General features: G+C 32.8%; 1 protein-coding gene across 1 annotated transcript in view; it reads right to left on the minus strand.

Moving 5' to 3' along the window:
* Positions 1–21,804, minus strand: part of LOC129224369 (GATOR complex protein Iml1-like) — a 56,483-nt gene that overhangs the window by 12,004 nt on the left and 22,675 nt on the right. The window contains exons 16-23 of the mRNA XM_054858811.1: positions 19,844–19,929; positions 19,339–19,513; positions 17,784–17,981; positions 13,914–14,105; positions 11,556–11,620; positions 11,403–11,477; positions 10,015–10,144; positions 8,752–8,866 (exon numbers count right to left, since the gene is read on the minus strand). Of these exons, the coding sequence (XP_054714786.1) occupies positions 8,752–8,866; positions 10,015–10,144; positions 11,403–11,477; positions 11,556–11,620; positions 13,914–14,105; positions 17,784–17,981; positions 19,339–19,513; positions 19,844–19,929 (1,036 nt within the window). The remainder of the gene's footprint in view (positions 1–8,751; positions 8,867–10,014; positions 10,145–11,402; positions 11,478–11,555; positions 11,621–13,913; positions 14,106–17,783; positions 17,982–19,338; positions 19,514–19,843; positions 19,930–21,804) is intronic.

The following is a 21,804-nucleotide window of genomic DNA, read 5'->3' on the forward strand; positions in this document are numbered from 1 at the left end:
AAGTACCCTTTCTCAAGTCATTTTAGTATAGCCTCAAATAGTCATTAATGCATCAGCTACAACACATTTTTAGGTTAGAACACCGAAACCATCTCTCATAAATTCACAAAGATTGCCTTAATTAGTGTTTTTATGACTCCAGTTTCCAATTTTTTTTTTAAACCTCACCCTCCCCACTTTTACATTATTAAAGACAGCCTAAACGTTTATGTCCTTTTTTTTTAGAGTTTGCAGAAGAGAAATCTCAAACCACTCCTAGCTTCAAAAATGGCTTAAAATTAAGTTTTTGATTTTTTATTCTGGAGCCCTTCATTAGCTTTCCCCCCCCCCCCCTTTTAGATTCTCCAAAATATAAATGTGTTAAGACTTCAGTATTGTGGGTTAATTTGCGGACTAACCCTCTTGGCAAGAGCAACGTTCTTTCTCAAACTCGTGCTGCCGTTATTTTTCTAGTTTCCTTTCTCTTCCCCCCTATTTCTATTCTAGTGAGTGTTAGATTGAAAGTCATTGGGATTTAGTGATTCTTCAAGTCTTAGAATATTTTACGAGAAACATGTCAAAGATGCAGAAACAGTTGCTCATCGGTGTTTCTAACCAGCTTGAAATTTACCTCCTATTCTTTCCAGAATTCTCATTCACATTAAAATCTTCAAAATCCCTGATAGTTCCTGTTTTACCTGTTATGTCGACGCCCTTTTATGTGGCGAAAACATTTCATCTCATCAGCAATTACACTCAAGCGGTGATTTAGATTAGAAGCGGTGATAGAACTCTAAGACAATTTTAGAGCGCACATGATTTTCATTCATGTGCATAAAGTTTGCAAAAAAAAAAAAAAATGCAAATGAGAAGAAAGGATGATCAAAAATAGCAAGTGAAAAATAAAGACGAAAGGCGATCAATTCGAAAAATTAGCGAGAATAGCGAGCAACTTCGCGGTCTGCAATGCAATGAGTTGGAAATAACAGAGTTACCTAAGAAAAGTCAACAACGTGAGTCTAAACGCCAAGTGAGCCCATAAAGGGGGCAAGGGGGGGGGCTGAATCACCCCCTTAGAAATTAGAGCTTCCTTGCTTTTAGAACTTTTTTCTTTGCAAAAATGCGAAAACATTTCTTTTAAAGCAATTATTGAATAAGTTATTAAAAATGTCACATTTTAATAACTCTAATCTACAGAAATCGGTTTACATGCGGAAAATATCCTGCTAAACCATGGAGAAAATATCTGAGCCACCCCGTAAAATTTTGCATATGGGCGCCCTTGCTAAAAGCCACTCCTCCAAAAGTATGTTGCAAACAAAACCCCATAGCGGAAAAATTGAGAGACTGTCGATGTAAATTCGTGGTTATGGAAAGGTCCAGTATATATATATATATATATATATATATATATATATATACTAGCTGTACTGTTGGATATAATTAGATGTTATAGAGCTAATAGCCAACAGCTAAGCTGAAAATTAGGCAACTCATTTCCAACTGAAAATTTGAGGGAGTGGTCTGCCCGAAGAAAATAAAACATGAATCATTCTTTACACTGAAAAACATTTATTTAACATGTATTATAAAATGGTTACATTACAATAGTTTGGTCCTCCGAAGAAAATTAAATTATGTTAAATCAAAAAGATCTTACAATAAGTCCATGCAGGTGTCAAAAAGTCCTGTCGATGTTCCACAGTGAATTCCCCACAGGTAGAAGGACGGCATCGCCATCTCCCCAGAATTGCACGCAGGTCAGTTCACACCTTAGGAGCCAAATTCACCATATCCGGGAAAAATATCGAAGATGGACACAATCCTTTTTCTTTGCTTTGGAGACCAAACGACCTACTTAAATTGGACTATAACTTTTCACTTTTATGGACGTCATGGCAGCACGCGCTTCCAAAACTGAAGACATCAATAGCGAATCATTCAGAAAAGATCAGACCTCACCTGAGAGGCCAGTATCAAAAACTTATGAGGACATGGACGAACACATTTACAAACACAAACAACACAAAACGAGGAGACAAGTGAGAGAGTAGAAGTGATCGAGCTATGGCCGGTCTGCGTATTTATGGCCAGATCCGACCGTGCTCGTAACAATGTGACGTTACCTTATTTGCATATTGCAAGAACAACTCAACCCAAGAAAAACGCAGCTTGCAGGTTGCACAATTCTCATTTAATTTGACATTCAGCACCCAACACCTCAACATGGTTTTCTCATGTGATCGACATGTGCTTTGTCGGAAGTTTACCGACGTCTGCCGAATGACGGCAACCAATCATAGCGTGCCACATATTTTTCCGAACACTTCCGATTCAAACTTGGACATTTGAGTGTCGGTGGCAGGTGGATGGGATTTCCCGTGCAAGGTTTTTCCCGGAATGGCAAAAGGTAAGTTACATTTTTTTTTTTAAACAATATTGGTGAAATCCTTCAAGAAACAAAAATAAAGGCATTTAGCCCAACAAGTTCTCCCCTCTTGAAGGAATTTCATCAAAAACCACATTATATACATTAAAAAACACTCAACTACATTCATATTATATTTACAAAAGATACATTTGAAAAATAGTTCAAAAATTTAATACGCCCCCCTCTTTTAAGTTAATCCCAATTAAATATAATTTTACAAAGTTTATTTAAACAATTCTTAGATAGGGGTTTAGTGAAAATGTCCTCGATGTTTACATTTGTCCTCACATATTTAATCAAAAAAATCTTTTGCTCAATTAAATTTCTTAAAAAATGGTACCTTACATCAATGTGTTTTGTACGGGAATTCTCAATGGGAGACTTAGAAAAATCAATTGTTGCAGTGTTACCACAATAAATGACTGTATCCCTAAGCTGAAGGTTTTCAATATTTAATTCACATATTTCTGCAATTATCCTCTTCAGCCAGACCATTTCTTTTGCAGTTTCACCAAGTGAAATATATTCTGCTTCCATTGTGGATAACGCAACACATTTATGTTTAAATGTCCTCCAATTAATTGGGACCCGATCAATACACAAAATTGATCCACCCATTGAGACTCTATCCTCCCGATTAGCGGCGTAATCGGAGTCGGAAAATCCCCGTAGATCTACACTACTGATTGAGCTTAAATTTAGTTTGTATGATATTGTATACTTTAAATATCCTAGCAATCTTAATAGAAAATCCCAATGCTTCCTTCCGGGATTTGCTTGAAATTGGGAGAAAATATTCACCGCATAAGAGATGTCAGGCCGGGTCTTTCCCGCTATGTATGCCATACAACCCAACAAATTTCTGTATGGGAGCTTTTCTGCTTCCCTTTTTTCTTCCTCAGTTTTCGGGCAGTCTTTCGACAAAACTGTACCCTTTGAGTTTGTGAGGGTTGAATTTGGCACATAGTAATCGGAGAATAACCCCAAGACCTTCGAAATGTAAGAGCTTTGGTGAATAAAAAGATTATTTTTATCTTCCACAAATTCAATCCCCAGTAGCTTTCTGGTTTTCCCCATTTCTTTAATATCATACATACTTTTAATTTCATTAATTACCTTTTTAATTAAATTTTCATTTTTTGCTAGAATTATTATATCATCTACATAAATAAGAAGAAAAGTGTCTTTATCTCTATGATATACACAATTACTTTTTGAAAACCAAAACCACAAAGAACACTGTCTATTTCTAAGAACCAGTTTCTTCCGGACTGGTGTAGTCCATAGAGAGACTTCTTCAATTTACAGACAAAATTAGGGTGGCTTTTACTGACAAAACCCTCTGGTTGTCTCATGTAGATTTGTTCCTCTAAGTCAGCATATAGGTAAGCATTTTTTACATCAATTTGTGAGTGACACCATTTTAAAAGACATATAAAAATAGAAAAGAAAACTCTCACAAGTGAAAACTCAATTACTGGGCTAAAAACTTCAGAATATGACTCAATTGACTGACGGTCCCCCCTTACAACCAATCTGGCCTTGTATCTTACAATTTCACCCCTGTCATTTACCTTGAGGTCGTAGACCCACCTATTTCCCAAAATTGGTTTCCCCTCTGGTGGGGGTGCAAGGTCCCACACCTCTCTTTGCTTAATGACATCTAATTCAGACTCCATGGCCAGTTTCCAGTTGTCCACCACGGGTGTAGCGATACATTGTCTATACGAATTCGGTATAGAAATTTCCACTAAACTTGCTTCTTCACCTTCCCCCGAACTCTCGTCACAGATTTCCCCTACTGTTGGATTTTTAGTTGAAAAGTCAAAAAGTTTTGGTTTATATTCTATTTTATTTTCACTACAATATTTTAAAACCTGTTTTAGTGAATTTAATCTTACTTTACTTTTACTGGCAATTGTATAATAAATATCAGTTCTATCCCCAGTCTTTCTCTTTTTGGCTTCTCTAACCCATTTAATTTTTTCACAGGGAGTCTGCTCAACGCTCTCCTGGATTTCCTGTTCAAGTTGAACTTCACTCATAGGCCTGATAAAGTTAAATTTTCTCTCATTTTTATTTTGGACTTTTAATTCCCCCCATTTTTCATTTTCATTGAACTTTACGTTAATAGTCTCTGTGACTGTTCTGGTTGCAGGATCCCAGATTCTGTACCCTTTGGTACGTAAGGCGTATCCGACCATGATCCCCTTGGTAGCCCTCATATCTAACTTTTTTAGTTTAGACTTAGGCTGACCTACATAGGCAGTACACCCAAAAATACGTAGGTGCCTCACAGAAGGTTTACGCCCAGAAAACAGTTCAAAAGGGGTCTTGTCCATATTTCCTATTACTGTCCGATTCCTTACATAATTAAAACAAAGAGCGGCTTCAGCCCAAAACTCAGCCCCCAATCCAGAATCATTGAGCATAGACCTCACACCATTCATTATGGTTAAATTGTATCTTTCTACTACCCCGTTCATTTGTGGGGTGTAGGAGTTGGTCCGCTCTATCTTTATTCCCTAATTGGTGAGATAGTTCTCAAAATCTTTGTTAACAAATTCTGTTCCGTTATCGGAACGGATAGCCAAAATTTTTGAGTTCAGGAATCTTTCAGTTCTTTTTTGAAAATTGACAAAAACATTAAATGCCTCACTTTTTGCTTTTAAAAAGAAAACATATGATTTTCTTGAGAAATCATCTATAATTATAAAAATATATTTCTTCCCCCCCAAGGACTCGGTCTGAAGGGATCCCATCAGGTCCATGTAGAGCAATTGAAGTGCAGAGTTAGTACGCCTTTCTGGCATAGATTTAAACGAGCACTTCCTCATTTTTCCCAATTGACAAGGGTCACAATTGGGTTTTTGCCCCTTCTTAATCTCTAGTCCCTGGACTGCACCAAGTTTACTCGTTTTGGTGATACTTTCCATATTTATATGGCAAAACCTCCTATGCCATTTTTCCATATCAACACTGACCATATTGGCCCCTTCAGACGGGTCCTTGGTCTTAAAAACTTTTGTATAATTAACATTTTCACAATCAATATAAAAATTTGGTTTAACATGATAAAGTCTATTTATTAAATTTGCTGTAAAAAGTTTAACATTTTCTTGATTAAAAACTCAGATCTTTCCGGGCAACCATTTGAGCTTATAGCCCTGTCTGTCTATACAAGAACCAGAAATTAGGTTGCGTCGCAGTGTTGGAGCATAGAAAACATTATTGAGGGTGATGGTAACTAATTTTCCATCTGATTCAATTTTAAAAATTACTTTCCCAATGCCCTCTACTTGGCTCTTCACGTTTCCTACGGCTACCTCCATTTGTGTGTTTCGTACAGGCTCTAGCTCGGCAAACAATGACTTATCTCGACAAAAATGAGATGTACTGCCGCTATCCAATAGCCATGTATCCTCACATTTTGGGTAGGTAGTGTTTGCAGAAATTTCGTTTTCATTTACTGAACAAAACATTCCTGCCTGAGGGTCTTCTTTGGTTTTGAATTTAAAATTCTTATCCTGTTTTACTTTGTTACGGCTCCAACACCTCGACGCAATATGCCCTTTCTTTTTACAAATGTAACAAACTTTATTTTTAGCAATAAATTTACTCCTACCATTTGCCATTCCGGAGTTTCCGGGTTTTGAAAACATGGCCGAATTTTCTACATTAGGCTCTTCGGCCAAATACCTAATCCTGCCTTCCTCAGCCAGTAGTTCGTCTTTTACTTTAGAGAAGGTAAATCTCTCTTTTTCCCATCTGTAGATGGCTTGAACAATACTGCTGAAATTTGGAGGTAAATGCCGTATCAATTGAAAAGTTCTGAGTTTTTCTTCCATAATATATCCATTTTCGACTAATTGGTTAAAAATTCCCCCCAACCTTGCAGCGAATAATCCCACCGTTTCACCTTCTTGCATTTTGCAAGAGAAGTAGGATTCCCATAGTGCGGCTACTCTGGCCAAAGATGGGGGTTCAAAATTTGTCTAAAGGGCTTTCCAAGCTTCACTAGGATCTTCCAAATTATCAATTAACCTTTTTATGTCTTTTTCTAAGTTTAAATAGATGATGGCTAAAGCTTGGCCACATCTTTTTCTGTCAGCACTAGTTAATTCCCCTTCTGGTTTCGTTTGGGTAATCTCCCATAAATCCGTTTCTATGAGCACCATTTTTATATCTTTGGACCAGGTAGCCCAATTATGGGAGCCCAACTTCTTAACATTTCTATAATCTTTCTCCATAATAAAAAATGATTCAATTTTCTCCGGGCAGGTCAACCACACGACTCTGCTACCACTTGTTGGATATAATTAGATGTTATAGAGCTAATAGCCTACAGCTAAGCTGAAAATTAGGCAACTCATTTCCAACTGAAAATTTGAGGGAGTGGTCTGCCCGAAGAAAATAAAACATGAATCATTCTTTACACTGAAAAACATTTATTTAACATGTATTATAAAATGATTACATTACAATAGTTTGGTCCTCCGAAGAAAATTAAATTATGTTAAATCAAAAAGATCTTACAATAAGTCCATGCAGGTGTCAAAAAGTCCTGTCGATGTTCCACAGTGAATTCCCCACAGGTAGAAGGACGGCATCGCAATCTCCCCAGAATTGCACGCAGGTCAGTTCACACCTTAGGAGCCAAATTCACCATATCCGGGGAAAATATCGAAGATGGACACGATCCTTTTTCTTTGCTTTGGAGACCAAACGACCACTTAAATTGGACTATAACTTTTCACTTTTATGGACGTCATGGCAGCACGCGCTTCCAAAACTGAAGACATCAATAGCGAATCATTCAGAAAAGATCAGACCTCACCTGAGAGGCCAGTATCAAAAACTTATGAGGACATGGACGAACACATTTACAAACACAAACAACACAAAATGAGGAGACAAGTGAGAGAGTAGAAGTGATCGAGCTATGATCGGTCTGCGTATTTATGGCCAGATCCGACCGTGCTCGTAACAATGTGACGTTACCTTATTTGCATATTGCAAGAACAACTCAACCCAAGAAAAATGCCGCTTGCAGGTTGCACAATTCTTATTTAATTTGACAATCAGCACCCAACACCTCAACATGGTTTTCTCATGTGATTGACTTGTGCTTTGTCGGAAGTTTACCGACGTCTGCCGAATGACGGCAACCAATCATAGCGTGCCACATATTTTTCCGAACACTTCCGATTCAAACTTGGACATTTGAGTGTCGGTGGCAGGTGGATGAGATTTCCCGTGCAAGGTTTTTCCCGGAATGGCAAAAGGTAAGTTACAATTTTTTTTAAAAAACAATATTGGTGAAATCCTTCAAGAAACAAAAATAAAGGCATTTAGCCCAACATGTACCCGACGCGCGTTGCTACGCCAACAAAAAAATACATCATTATACTGATTTTCATGACAATCGGTTGAACGGGGCAGAAGTTGCTACTCTGCAGTGTCACCTGGTGGCGAGTGGCTTCAATGAGCATATTATGCACCTTCTCCGTGGAAAAATATATATATATATATATATATATATATATATAGCAATTTTCATAATAATCGGTCCAGGTATCAAGTGAAGTCGTGATTATACTCAAATTTCGTACTCACACAGTTTGCAAGATCAATCAATCGCTAAAAATACCAAATAGAAAAAGTTTTAAATCCCCCGTTGCATGAAAAGCCATAAAACAATAAAGAAAGAATTTATTTGTTCAAACTCAAAAAAAATGGCAACAGCTAACTTCTTATCAATGAGATCTTTCACGCGAATTAATTTCAGCAGCCGATAATTTTATTAGTATTTATCCAATGGATTGTGACTTAAATTGGATTAAAAAAGGAACTATCGATCGTTTTTTTTCCGAACTGGTCTATAAACATTCCCAGTACTAAAAATAACAAACGGTGAAAGTTTCAGCCAAATCTGTCGGGTAGTTTTTGAGTTCATGGATGATATACAGACAAACATTCATTTATATATATATATAGATAAAGCATATTTTTCAAACACTCAATTTTTCTTTTTTTAGTAAAAACTGAAGGAAGTTATCGAATTTCTATCCGTTCCGACCTCCATCTTGGAAATTTTGTCCAAGATGGAAATCCGTCCTGAGACGGAAAGTCTTGCACCCATGTCCGACAGTAGCATTTACATGCTGAAATAAAATTTGAAATGTTATTTCTAGCTGTCTAGTAGTAGATTAAAATCAAATCTGCTACATCTACTGGGAAAGCAAGAAATAATTTCACACATTTTATTTCAGCATATAAATGCAGCAGTCCCACTCTTTGTGACTCTTCCCAACAATTTATGAAATAAATAACCGGTTTACCTTTGTAGTTTTCTTTATCTTTTGCAGAAACTATGTAATACAAGTAGAAGCCATATATAAAAGAATGTTCCTTGGATCTTGAAACGTGGCAAATGAGATTTTTATCGATAAAACTCTGGAAAAAGTTAAGAAAAAATAGATACATAAATTAAATATCATATTGAATAACAACTATTTTAAAAAATCTGTTGCAGAAACATTGTCTTATTAAAAAATAAAGTAATAATAATAAAATTCTTGATGAGATCAAATAAAAGACAAATGTATAGAGGGGAATGGGAAGTCATGTCGTTTTTTTCCAAGTAAATAAATTTTTAAGAGTTTTTATTTTTAATTAACAATTTAACTATCCTCCTTTCCAACAGCCTTTTGCCAAATAGTATGCAAATTTTCAATCCTGTATAAATCAAAATCGTCTGATATTTTGAGCAAAATATCTAGCAACGGTATCTTGGCTACAAGCCAAATTTTCAAGTTTTTGTCTCATAGAAAGTTGTGATTTAGTGGTTGGAAGAAAGGATGGTGCAATTTGTGGGGAGAAAATTCTCCAATTATCAGAAGAATTTTTTTCCCCCCTGAAACTTGATAATGCAAGACCAGGCTGCTCAAGGCGAAGCCTTAAAATATTAATGAGCTATAATGTGCTACTTCACCCACCATACTTATTTGACACTGTACCATCCAATTTCTCTTTATTGCGATTCATATGTGACAAAAAATTTGAAAGTTTGTCCGATATACAAAATGCTATTTCCAGACATTTTGATCAAAAACTGATTAATTTCTATCGATCTAGGATTAAAACTTGCATGACATAGCAAAAGGTTGTTGATAACAAGAGTTATTACACTGTTGATTAAAAGTAAAAACTTTTAAAAATTTGTTTGAAAAAAAAAACGACATTACTTTTCACTCTCCCACAGATTTCAAATCACATAGAGAATACATAATGCCATCTTTATTAATAAATAATATACAATATTAAATTGAAGTACAATGATGCAAATTGCTATTAAAACTAGTCAATTACAAAACCAGCAATTGTTCTTAAGATTAAATGATTTGTTTAAACTGTAGCATATAATTCAAAATTAGTTAAAATGCTTTATGACTAATATGTACTAAAATTCGTTTCAAATTTCATAATATAAACTGTTATTATAATACAAATATCAAACAGTGAAACATTTACAGCAAATTAAATGATATAGATGAAAATAGATCACTAACATTAAAAAAAAAGCACAAAGAAAAATTGGTTACTTGTAACAATTTTATAGCTCTTTGTTCTATAAAAATGCCTTCGACATGAGTAGTGATCCAAGAAACTGCTTCAGAGCTTATGAAGGTTAAAGCAGGCCAGCCTACTTTTGAGATGAAATTGAGTCCATCCCTGTAATTCAATAAGAAATAACAAATAGACCATATTATATGCATAAAATGATCTGCAACATGCATTATCAACACAAACACTTTGCAATTCATTAAAAACAGTTCTCCACGTTCACTCTTTTAAGAGACATACAAGCAATCTTAAAAGATTTATTCAACAAATAAATAAATACAATATTTTGAAACATAAAAACAAATAAAAATTTACATATTTTGTAGAAATTATTTACAGTAAAGAGAGAGAGACAGAGAAACAGGATTAAAATCTTCTCATTTTAAAGCAAAACTACTTTTTAGCTTTTGAGTTTGAAAAAGTTAAAATCTTAATGTATTGTATGCAAGTTATTCTAAGAAAACTGATACATTTAAAAGGTATCATTTTAGGCATAAAATTTTTCGCAAAGAAATTTAGATGAAACAAAGTTTACAGAAAATGTATTCTTTAGAGATTAAGTTCTAAAAAATGATGGCATTAAACACTTATCAACTTTTGACACATGATTTCTTTGTTAACAGGAATTCATGAATGACTAAAGAAAACTGCAAATATAATCTGATAAAAAAAAAGGTCAATATCCTTTGCATGATATCACTTGCAGTTTTAGATGTAATTATAAATCAAAGATGTAATAAGTTTAGATGTAATTATAAACCTCTTAAAAATAAAAATATATTCTTCTCTCTGCAGAAATTATGTCATAATGTTCCTGCAAGAATATTTTTAATACCAATTATCTAGATACGAAAAAAAAAAAAAAACCCTAAAGAATTAACAATACATTATTTATGTTAAATATCAGTCCTTCATGAAGTCACCACATGCAGCATTAAGTCCTTTCTAAATAATGTGAAATTAAATCCAAATCCAAAATAAATAACAAAACAAATAAAAAGATATAAAAAAACTAGATTGACAAAATGAAATTGTATGTTCTTACCAATTTGCAATCTGCTACAATAACTTGAGATTTAGCTGTTAAAAATATCATACAGTGTAATCCCGTTATAACAAACCTCTAGGGGAAGACACATTTTGTTTGTTGTAAAGGATTTTTAGCTGTAATGGAAATTTGGTTGTAATGGAATTCAAGTGATGTAACAGCAGCTAAAATTAATTTCATTGAAACGGAAATTTTGCTGTATTGGTATTCATTGTATCAGGATTTCACTGTATTGATTTTGAGAGTGCTTATCTGATGTTTAAAGATCATTAAGTCATTTATAATAAGCCCAAAACTAAGTCTATAACAAACACTTACAGAGAATTCTGCATTCCTTGTAGTATTTCAAGTTCTGTGGAGTTTTCATTCAGCCTCTTGATTTCTGATGGAAAACTAGAAAGAAAAGCTTTCTTGAACAAGAACTTTAAAAAAGTGTCAACATAAAAATACGTAGATGAACCAAAATCTTACTTATCATCTAAATTCTCCCCAGATATTGAAGTAATCAGTGGCTTCTCAGACTTTGGAATAATTATCTGGAAAAGAATTAATTAACAAAATTATATAAAGACAAAAATACAAATGATGGGAAAAGGTTATCCTCAAACAGCACTCTGTCATCATTTCAAAATCAAGGAAAATAAATATTTAAGAATATTGTTTTTAATGTTGTATTGTTTGGAATTTTTCTATGACTAATCAAAAGTTAAGTTACAAATTTTAAATATTTTCAATCAGCCATTATTTGACCAACGAAATTTTCGTTTCCATCAAACCAATGATTACATAAAGTTGTCTGATTTTTATGTAAACTTCTTTCAGTTTTACCAAATACTACTAAGTAAATTTAATATAATCCTTAAACAGATATTGTCAATGTAATTCAATTACTATTCAAACATGAATTAAAACCTGGTTTTGTGACTAATATTTCGAAGAATTTTAAAAATAAATTTTCCTTCAAATTATTATTAGTTTCAATTTTAGCAGCAACACTTGAATATAGGATTCACCGACTAGAGTGCACATAGATAGTGCACTCAGATCTAACACAAGAAAAGCGAGTAAAATGTAAAAAGGCAACAAAGTAAAATACAAAAGGTAAACTATAAAAATGTAAAGCAAGTAAAAAATTAAAGGGTAAAATGTACAAATATAAAATTGAAAAATTGTACATTGAACATTTACAAACACTCGTTACTGCAAAATTTACTTTACAAAATGATTTAAAAATGCATTGTTTGAATCGCAAGTTTGAATTTTGAGTGTGTTGCAAGAGGGGAAAAAAGATTCATCACAAGACTATATAAATTTGACTTTTGTTAAAAAAGCTAAACAGCTAATCAGTTTGCATAAGTAATTAAAATTTAAATTTAAAAATGGTCATACAATTTGTTCTCTTTATAAGCATTGTACTTAACTTCCACTATGATAATTTTAAATGTAGTAAATGGGACAGTTTCCAGGCATCGATTTTTGTGAAACCAAAATTTGTTTAATCGGACCAAGGAACATGAGAACAAATTGGGAAAAAATCTAGAAATTGCCCGCTCGAAGCGAGTTTTAAGTAGATCAACCCAATTTTATTGTTAGTGTAATAAATATTAATATTGGTTCCTTGTAACTTTCCATTAAACCCAGCAATATCAACAGAAAAAAAATAGTCAGCAAAAATCCCATTGCATGACAGCACTGTTCCAGCAAACTATGAAATTTCTAATTAATTTAGTTCAGTTAGCACATTCAATAAATGTAAATTTTTTCAAAAAAAAAAAAAAATCTTTTTGTTGTAATTTTTATTTTATTGAAATTTTAACAGCTGATTAGTACTTTTTAGCACTTATTTTTTCAATCTCACATTTTTAGTTTCTTCTAGTAGTTGATTTAAATCAAATTGGCTGATAGGAATGTAACTAAAATCGTATTAGTTGGAACAGGTTGTTGAACAAGTGTAAAAAGATTCTGTGCCTTATTTTTAGTTATTTTTAACTGAAAAAAAAATCATAAACAGCATTTTTTCTTCTTTGTATACTCACAATACATGTGGGGGGGGGGGCTCACAATAATCATAATAGCATTTAAATATTTTGTGCATAGCATGTTCGGTCACGCTACACAGGTCCTGTTCGTTTAATCACACCATCCGGTTATCAGCTGCACTTTGAAAATTCCAATTTTCTTTTCCATTTCCGTGATGCTAAATTTTTATTAAAAATACACACAAAGCATGAAAATACGCTTCACTAAATTTCCGATTTTCTCCTAAATTCTGTTTGTATAGGGGTTGAAAATATCTCTGGTTGCAATATTTATGAACTGAAAAAAACCAAGGGTTTAGCCACGGTTGCCAACTGCTCCACAAAAATGGCAAAACTCCGCAAAGAAGTAATTTTACTCTGCATTTCCCATTTGGTCTTTATTCTGACCAAGCTTACTGAAGATTTTAACAAAATTAATTTTCATTATATTTTGCTAGTTTATTAGGCATGTAAATATGAAAATCAAACCCTTATACTCAAAGCATGACATATTGTTTAAAGTGCATGACATAGTGTTTTAAAGTGGTTAAAATGTTATTAATTCAAAAATAATTATTCTTATGCTACTGCTTAAAATGATTATCAGAGCTCAAAAACAATTTTAGATAAGAGGTTTAATTTTTTTTTAAATACAAAATACTGAATTGCTCCACAAAATTTCAAAATGCTCCTCAAAAACACCCCAGATGGTCCTCAAATTGTTTCTCCAAGATTGGCAACTCTGGTTTTGCATTCAATATTATTGCACAAATACTTAGCTACAAGAAAGAAAAAAAAAACGCATGCTAACTCTTCCATCAGCTTCTGTAGCTGGAGAAACACGTCCAGATAATAAAATCGGTTCAGGACGAGCGCCCATTCTCGCAGAGTTACTCCTCATCCTAGGTCTATCATGAATGCGGTTTTTATCTTTCAGAGAAGATGTTAAAGCATTGAGAGCAGCATTACCAACACTTGACCTTCGAGGAGGAAACAGTGAAATCTGTAGGGAAATAAAGGGATTTTTAAGGACACGTATTATTTTAGTAATAATTCTATTTTATATGCAAATGAAACTTTTATAATAATGTTCACTTCCAGATAACAAAATCTGGGAAGTTTATAGATTTCAAATATTTCCTTTTTACACTTTTCCTATCTATTTCCCTCTTTAATTTCACACCCTCCCCTAATTACATGTGATTTTCCATACCAAATAGACTAACTAAATGTCTTAAGAAATATGTTGTTTGTGCACAAAAATAAATTTACTTTTATAATGTAAATAATTTTTAAATATTTAAAAGTCAGACATTTTTGTCCACACATTTTTGCGGGTCTACTTCATTTAATTCTAACATTTAAATTTTCTGAAATCGAAAAAACATAATTTTTTAGCCCAATTATTACCTATGCTTCAAATCTACTGGTGCACAAATATGCTTTTGATGACAGTGCATAAAATTAAATACGGCTATTGACATTATTTTTCAGACTTATTGCTCTGTACAGTGAGCAAGCACCAAAAGTTCCCAGTATTATTTTTTAGGTATGTGAACAAATAGTAGTTTAAAATAAGTACAATAAGAACACGCCCACTGACAGGGGAATTCATGAAAGGGCACTGTATGGTGACTTGACTGCATAACTATTTAGTTTTCTTAATATTATTTTAATTATTTAAAGAGCTATGAAAATGTAAACATAAAAAAAAAATGAAAGAAAATTCTCATTAAACACACCACTGTGACAAAATACTTCAAGAAACTATAATTACATAAAAAAGGCAGCAAAACATTTATTTGACATTTGTTGCATATACAGTAGGGTGGTTCAAAAATACATGTAAGAAAAAAAGTTTCTCCAAGATAACAGGACACACCTCAATATTTTCATACTTGTGAATGGTAATATACTGGAAGAATTTTAGCTTTCTATTTCAATTCAAAGAGGGTGCTCAACCCCCTTCCTCAAACTTCATTAGTATGGAGAGGAGGGTTAAAAAAAATACATTGAACTGAAAAAACAATGCTACAAATAATAATATACATCAGTAATATGCATATACATTGCAACAAAATAATTATTTACAAAAAAAAAAAAACAGCGGAGGAAATTAAATGTTTTCAAATTTGTGACATTTTCTATGCTATGGCTAATGCTAAATTGAGGGGTCAATGACCGCCCTCTTAAAATTTGAGTAAGAAGCTAAAAATTTAACAGCATAATTATATTAGTAAGTCTAAAAAAGTAGGGGTGTCCTGGATTCCAGCTGGAAAAAGTTTTTTTGAACCACCCTAATACATAGTTAAATGAACTTGACGGGGACGGCAAAATATTTCGTGTTAACCAAATTTTGCATTAACCCATTTTGACTTTTACCAAATTTGTGTAAGTTAACAAGTTTTTTTGTTCTGTGTTACAGTAAACTCCCTATTATCCTCAGAATTGGGTGGCACACTTGCTGCGGATAATAAAAATAGCAGATAAGTCGCAAAAAGGTTAAAATAAGGACAAATAAGGTAAAAATTTTCCTTCTTCAAAAACTTGGCTGTATTGATGCATAATACTTTATTCAACAGTGAAAATATATACAGTACAGTAAAATTTTTTTGTATTTTTGCACAATGGAACTTAATATCAATAAAGCGTAAGTGTATGTATGATGAAGAAAGTACTGTCAATAAACAAATACATAAAACAAAAACAACCGAGTTAAAATTTACAATTTTTCGACAAAAAAATAGCCATTGGCATTTGCTTTTTAATGTGAAAATACATGTTCCCAGGGGTCTGTCCAGGATTTTTCACAGGGTCCGTTTTTTGTGAAAAATCAATTAATTTTGTGAAAAATCAAATTTTGCAATTTTTTTTTGTAAAAACGAAATTTTTAAATTTTGAGGTGGCGCAAACTACATCATTGACACTTAATGTTGAGTGTTTTCCCTCTTTTCTGTTCAGAATATCATTCTTGAGTGTGTTTCGAGTATTGGAGTACGGGAGGGTGGTATTACACTCTGGGAGATGGGCACCCCTCAAGTATCAATATTTATTTACTATTCTACATTATGTTAAATTATACTAGAAATGTTATATGTATAGTATTTAAAATAATTGTAATAAAGAAATTCAGGCAAGGGTTCAGCATTTAACTTTTTGAACCAAGATTGTTAAAAAGGATAGAATTTCGTTTAAAACTTATAAACTCCATGATTTTTACAAAAATAAAAAATATTTTAATTGTTTACCTCTTAACAAAGCGTACTAAACATCGAAAATTCGAAAAATCAAATTCCCATAGCGGATGCAAAGAAATCGCAATCCTCAAAGTGAAAGCATCAAAAGTATAAAAGCAGCTTGTAAAATAAATATTTTTGATAAAATTATTTTAGAATTGCACTTTAGAGTCCTATGATAAACATTTCATTAATGTCTGGACACAGTTGAATCAAAATAAATAAATAAATAAAAAATAAACCATCGATTCAGCATTTAATTTTTTGACTCATAAAAGAAAATGGAATTCCTCTTTAAAAACTTAAAATAAGCGTTGTTAAAAAAATAAAAAGACTTTTCATTTATTTGCATCCTAATAAAGCGAAGTTAGCTTGTAAAAAGAATAAAGTATGATTCTTATATCGAATGTAAAAAGATTGCTCTTTTCAAAATGTAGGCATCTAAAGAAAAAAAAACAATAAATAAAAGAGTTTATTTAAAATTAATTATCCTTTTTAGCATCAAAAAATCAAACCTATATAACTTTCTCCCAAAGTAACAGTTAAACATCACACCCGCCAGATGCTAAGTGACGATAAGTTTAAAGTTGGTAACCCTATCTAAAGCGATCACATTCATCCCCCCCCCATCCCTACTATCCTTTGCAGTCCTAAGTTCATTTTACTGTATATTATTGTTTATTAAATCATGAGCCGGGAGAAAAGTGCTTAGGACTAACTTTTTCAGAGAAGTTTGCAACAACACCTACCACTAACATTTTCAGAGAAATTTGCAACAACACCGCTGCATAAAACAAACAAGCAAAATTATAAACCAAACTGACATTCAGCTGTTAGTTTCTTTCATAGAAACCAACAACAAGCATTTATTAGGCCTTAGTAGTTATTTATGGCTTGCAGGAGCATCACAAGAGCGCCTTTTTTTTTCTTTTGTAAAACTAGCAGATTTTGTATAAGTTGATACTTCTAATATAACTTTAAAAAAGGTTCCAAACATGCAGCGTTATTTTGATTTGAGATTTGCTATTCCAATAAACCATTTGTGAAAGATCCGTTTTTGTTTATCAGAATTTTGTGAAGGGTCCGTTGTTTTGGTTGGTCAGGATTTTGCGAAGGGTCCGTTGTTTTGGTTGGTCGGGATTTTGTGAAAGGTCCGTTTTGGTTGATCAGATTTTTGTGAAGGGTCCGTTAACGGACCCAAATTTCCTCTGGCCAGACCCCTGGTTCCTGATTGTTGACTCACTGATAATCTGCTTGCAGATAATAGGGAGTTTACAGTAGTTATGAATTTGTTAATTTATATGAATATTTTGAAAAATCAAATATGACTTCAGTTTCAATGCACGATTCTAAATATTTTACTTTTCAAGAACACAAGGGATTCTGTTTTATCACACTTCAAGAATAGTGTAAAAACTTTTAATACGCAACTAAATATCCCTTACTTTTGGTTTCTTTGAAGCAACACGTTTAAGTTTATTCATAACTTCAATAAATTTCAGGAAATTGTCTCTTTGTGCAATGATGTCGACATTGGAAAACTTGTTGTAAAGATCACAGTATTCGCTTCCATCAATAATTTTCTTTGTCTCAGGTTGTGCAGAGGGCAGTAACAACATTCTCAATCTCCAATATTTCTGAGACTAAGAAAATAATATAAAATCAGCAATATGAAATCATTGTTATAGTGGTGTTTCAGTAAAAAAATATGTAACAAAGAAAAAGCAAAAGCCTAAATATAATTGATCTTCAATATTCTTTAGCATCTACCATCAATATATTTACTACACCTAAACAATGGTGAAAGTTATTGGGGTGGTTTGACTAGAGCTGCACTAACTTTGCCACCTGACAGGGATGCAATTCGCCAATGCTGATGTCATATGGAAATATGATTTTTTTTAAAAATCAACAAATTAGCAGTCAAAGCAGCGCTGTTGGTGTGTGTCTAGAGGGAGGGAGGGGGGCTATAGCACTAAATTTTTGGCTTGTTTTTGAAATTTCAAAAACAATGCAAGTTAATGTAAATTAGTTTCAAACTACTTTTTTTTGGTAAAAAAATCTGCTTTTAAAATTAAAGCTGACAAAGTAATCTAAACTGACACTCTTTTGGCCAAGCAAAAGTCTGCTAACTATGACAACTACCCCATAAACAGGTAGGTTCTTCTAAATACAGTAGACCCTCAGTTTATTTTACGCGGTTTCGATTATACACGGCTTAAGATTTGACACCTTTATTTTTACATGAAATACACCGCCAGCTCAGTCATTTCCAGCCGAGGACTGCAGTTTGGTGCTTATTAGCACTCAATAGCCCGGCATAGGAAAGTGACTGAGCTGGAGATGGAAAACCAATTATGGAAGCCAAGAGGGCCAAACAAACTGGTAGCAATGTAGAATTAGCACAGACCAGCCGAGTGACCGAAGCAATGGTTCGATTCAACTCGAAAATTGATGGCAAGGCATGGTATATTCAGATACCTTTATTTTAGTTTACGCGGACGAGTTTCGGTTTTACGCGGATGCAGCAATGCAAACAGATAAAATTTGCCCCTCTTTCAACATCCAAACTCCTAAAGATTGCAGATTAATCATAATTAACTGCATTTTGGCATGATAATAATCAAGCTTGGGCCACTGGAGACATTTTATGCGATTGGTTAGAGAGCTTTTTCCAGGAGTAAAGTTACTAAACTCACACAGTTCAGAACTCACTGGAAGAAGAGTTTTAAGGAGTGACAAAGGAGGCCAAAATCAACAAGGATACCGACGTCAGCGACGCACAACCAAAAACGATCACACTGAAAATTGTGAGCCCTTCCTAGACAATAAGAAATGTTTCACATTCAATAGTTAATAAATAAACTTGAACATGGGGACATATTTATCACATAATGGTGCTTAAAAGGTTTGAAGCATTAACCATATAAGAATTAGTTTTAGAATAATTTTTAATTTTTCAAAAAAAAGGTTGAAACAGTTTCAAGTTTGAATACTTACATCTTTTAGTTCAAATTCACCTTCCCCTCTCATACAAATATAATGATCTGAATAATTCCAGTTATAATTTTCAAGACGCTCACTTGTGAAATTTACCCATGACACACCATACGTATCACTATCGGGAGCATGAAAACGATAACAATAATGAACTTTGATTTCTCTATGTGGATGCCTGCAAGATGTAAGGAAACAATAGAGAAACAATCAACATAAAGTGCATTTAAAAGTTTTTGAACTTGAATTTTGTTTTTCAAAAATATATGAAGCATTCTGAATTAAACTATAGGGAATATTTTACACGCACACACATATGTATATATATACGGGCAGAAAGAGGAAATGTTGGGGGGTTTAATATGAGTAATAATTCAATTCAAAAAGAAAAAGAATATCAAAAGAAAAAAAAATCAAAAGAAAAAAATTCCAAAATTTGAATGAAACCTATTTTATCCTATATATTACATATAGAAGAAAGTTAAAATATAATAAAAGAGTTACTTACCGAGGTCTATACTGCGTTACTGTTATGCAAGGAACATCAAGATTCAGTTTGTGAAATATGCGTCCAATGCTTAACAAACATTCTTCCTGGAATTATAATTAATTTTATAGTATCAGGTGCAATATACATTCAAAAATATCTTGAGAAAATTTTAAATGGCAATACAAAAATAGTACTATTGAGCAAGATAAAATTGGAATAAAAACTATGGCTTTGATTTCATTTCGATGAAATTTACATTTCTGGACCTTCTTTTGCTTTCAAAGCAGTTTTTGTGATTTTTTAAGGCTATCTTCAAGATTTTTAGCTATATTTTTAAAAAATATATATTTAATGTATTTTTTTTTCTGCTTGGGACATTTTTATTATGAAATATTATATTCTTCTGATTTTGCGCAGCATATTGTAAATGCAAAAAAAAAATGTCTTGCATAAACTATAAGAGCTTAGTCACAAAGTTTTGGGGGAAAATTGGTTTCAAAAGATTAAGAAAAAAAGTCTTATATTAAAAGGAGAAGAGACTACTTTTGAAACTAAAAAAGAGTTGTTTGTAGATGAATCAGTTTTTCTGGAAACGTGCACCAATCACTCCTGTAAACATTGAAAGAATATGCCGCAGAATTTATTTTTAGATAAGAAATGTTCTTTCACACTTACAAATACCAAAAAGCATTTAAAAATCCATTGCACTTCTAATTGCTTGTAATTTTACCAAAAAGAAGTTTTGAAGCATATTAAAATGTAAAAAGAAAGTATTAAGTCATATGAATATATATTTTGCTTTACTGTGATAGCATTTTCATCTAATAGTGATGGGTATAATAGAGTTCTCATAATCGAAACATTCGATTATTCAAGATTATTCAAGAACTAAATTATCACGCCGCAAGTTCTCGATTATTGTATTTAGAGTACTTAATTATCACGTCTCAAGATATTGTTGCAAAATATTTGAGAAGTCAATCACTTGATTTCAAAGGATCTCAATTGCAATGGCTAGAGTTCTCGATTTCAAAAGATCTTGATTATCAGTCGCTCAAATTCTCAATTTCAAAAGATCTCGACTGTCAATCATCACTCCAGTTCTCAATTTTGAAAGAACTCAATTATCAATCACTCAAGTTCTTGAATTCGAAAAAACTTGATTATTAATCACTCGATTATCAGAAGTGCTCAATTCCCAAGAACTCGATTATGCCTATCACTAGCATCTAACCAGGGCTGTGGAGTCGGAGTTGGAGTCGAAGAGTCGGAGTCGGGCTAATTTTGGGGCAAAGGAGTCGGAGTCATTAGAAAACATGTCGACTTTGACTCCGAATACGGGCTTCTTTTCGTCTTTCATTTTTACTGACTCTCATTGTATTTTTTAAAAACTGACTACTACCAATTGGTTCGATTACATGTATAAAAAGCTACTAATGAAAAAATAACTACTATTATGGCAATCAGCTAGCTTGAGTGCTTCTCGAACTTTCTGTAGCCGTTCCCTAGTTTGCTTGCTTTTTAACTTAACTAATATATAGCAACTGACAACAAACGGTCAAACATTTTCAAGTAATCACTTTCAAATAAAAATAAAAATATAGTGTTTTGTTCGATCTCAGTTATAAAATAGTAAAAGGAACGTAACAATAGTAAGTCGAGGTCCGTACCTCAGGTGGAAACTTTTGAGAGTGATCGACAAATTCAAATAAGTTCTAGCGTGAAAGCACGAATACAAAAGATCCGATGAAATAATCTAATGTTTTTTTCTTTATTAAGACTATTTCTATAAGTTTGGTTCTCACTAAAAAGTATGGAACAAAATAAGTATAAATGATTCCTTGATTACAATACTCAATAATTGCAGTTAATCTTAAAATCTTCATACTAAGGTTAATTCTAAAGCAGCCAATAAAATTTAAATTAAAAATTTAGCGAAGAAGAAATATAGGTATAGAAAAAACTATTCGTACAAATCT

This window comes from Uloborus diversus, chromosome 6 (assembly GCF_026930045.1).
Source record: "Uloborus diversus isolate 005 chromosome 6, Udiv.v.3.1, whole genome shotgun sequence".
NCBI classification, from domain to species: Eukaryota; Metazoa; Arthropoda; class Arachnida; order Araneae; family Uloboridae; genus Uloborus; species Uloborus diversus.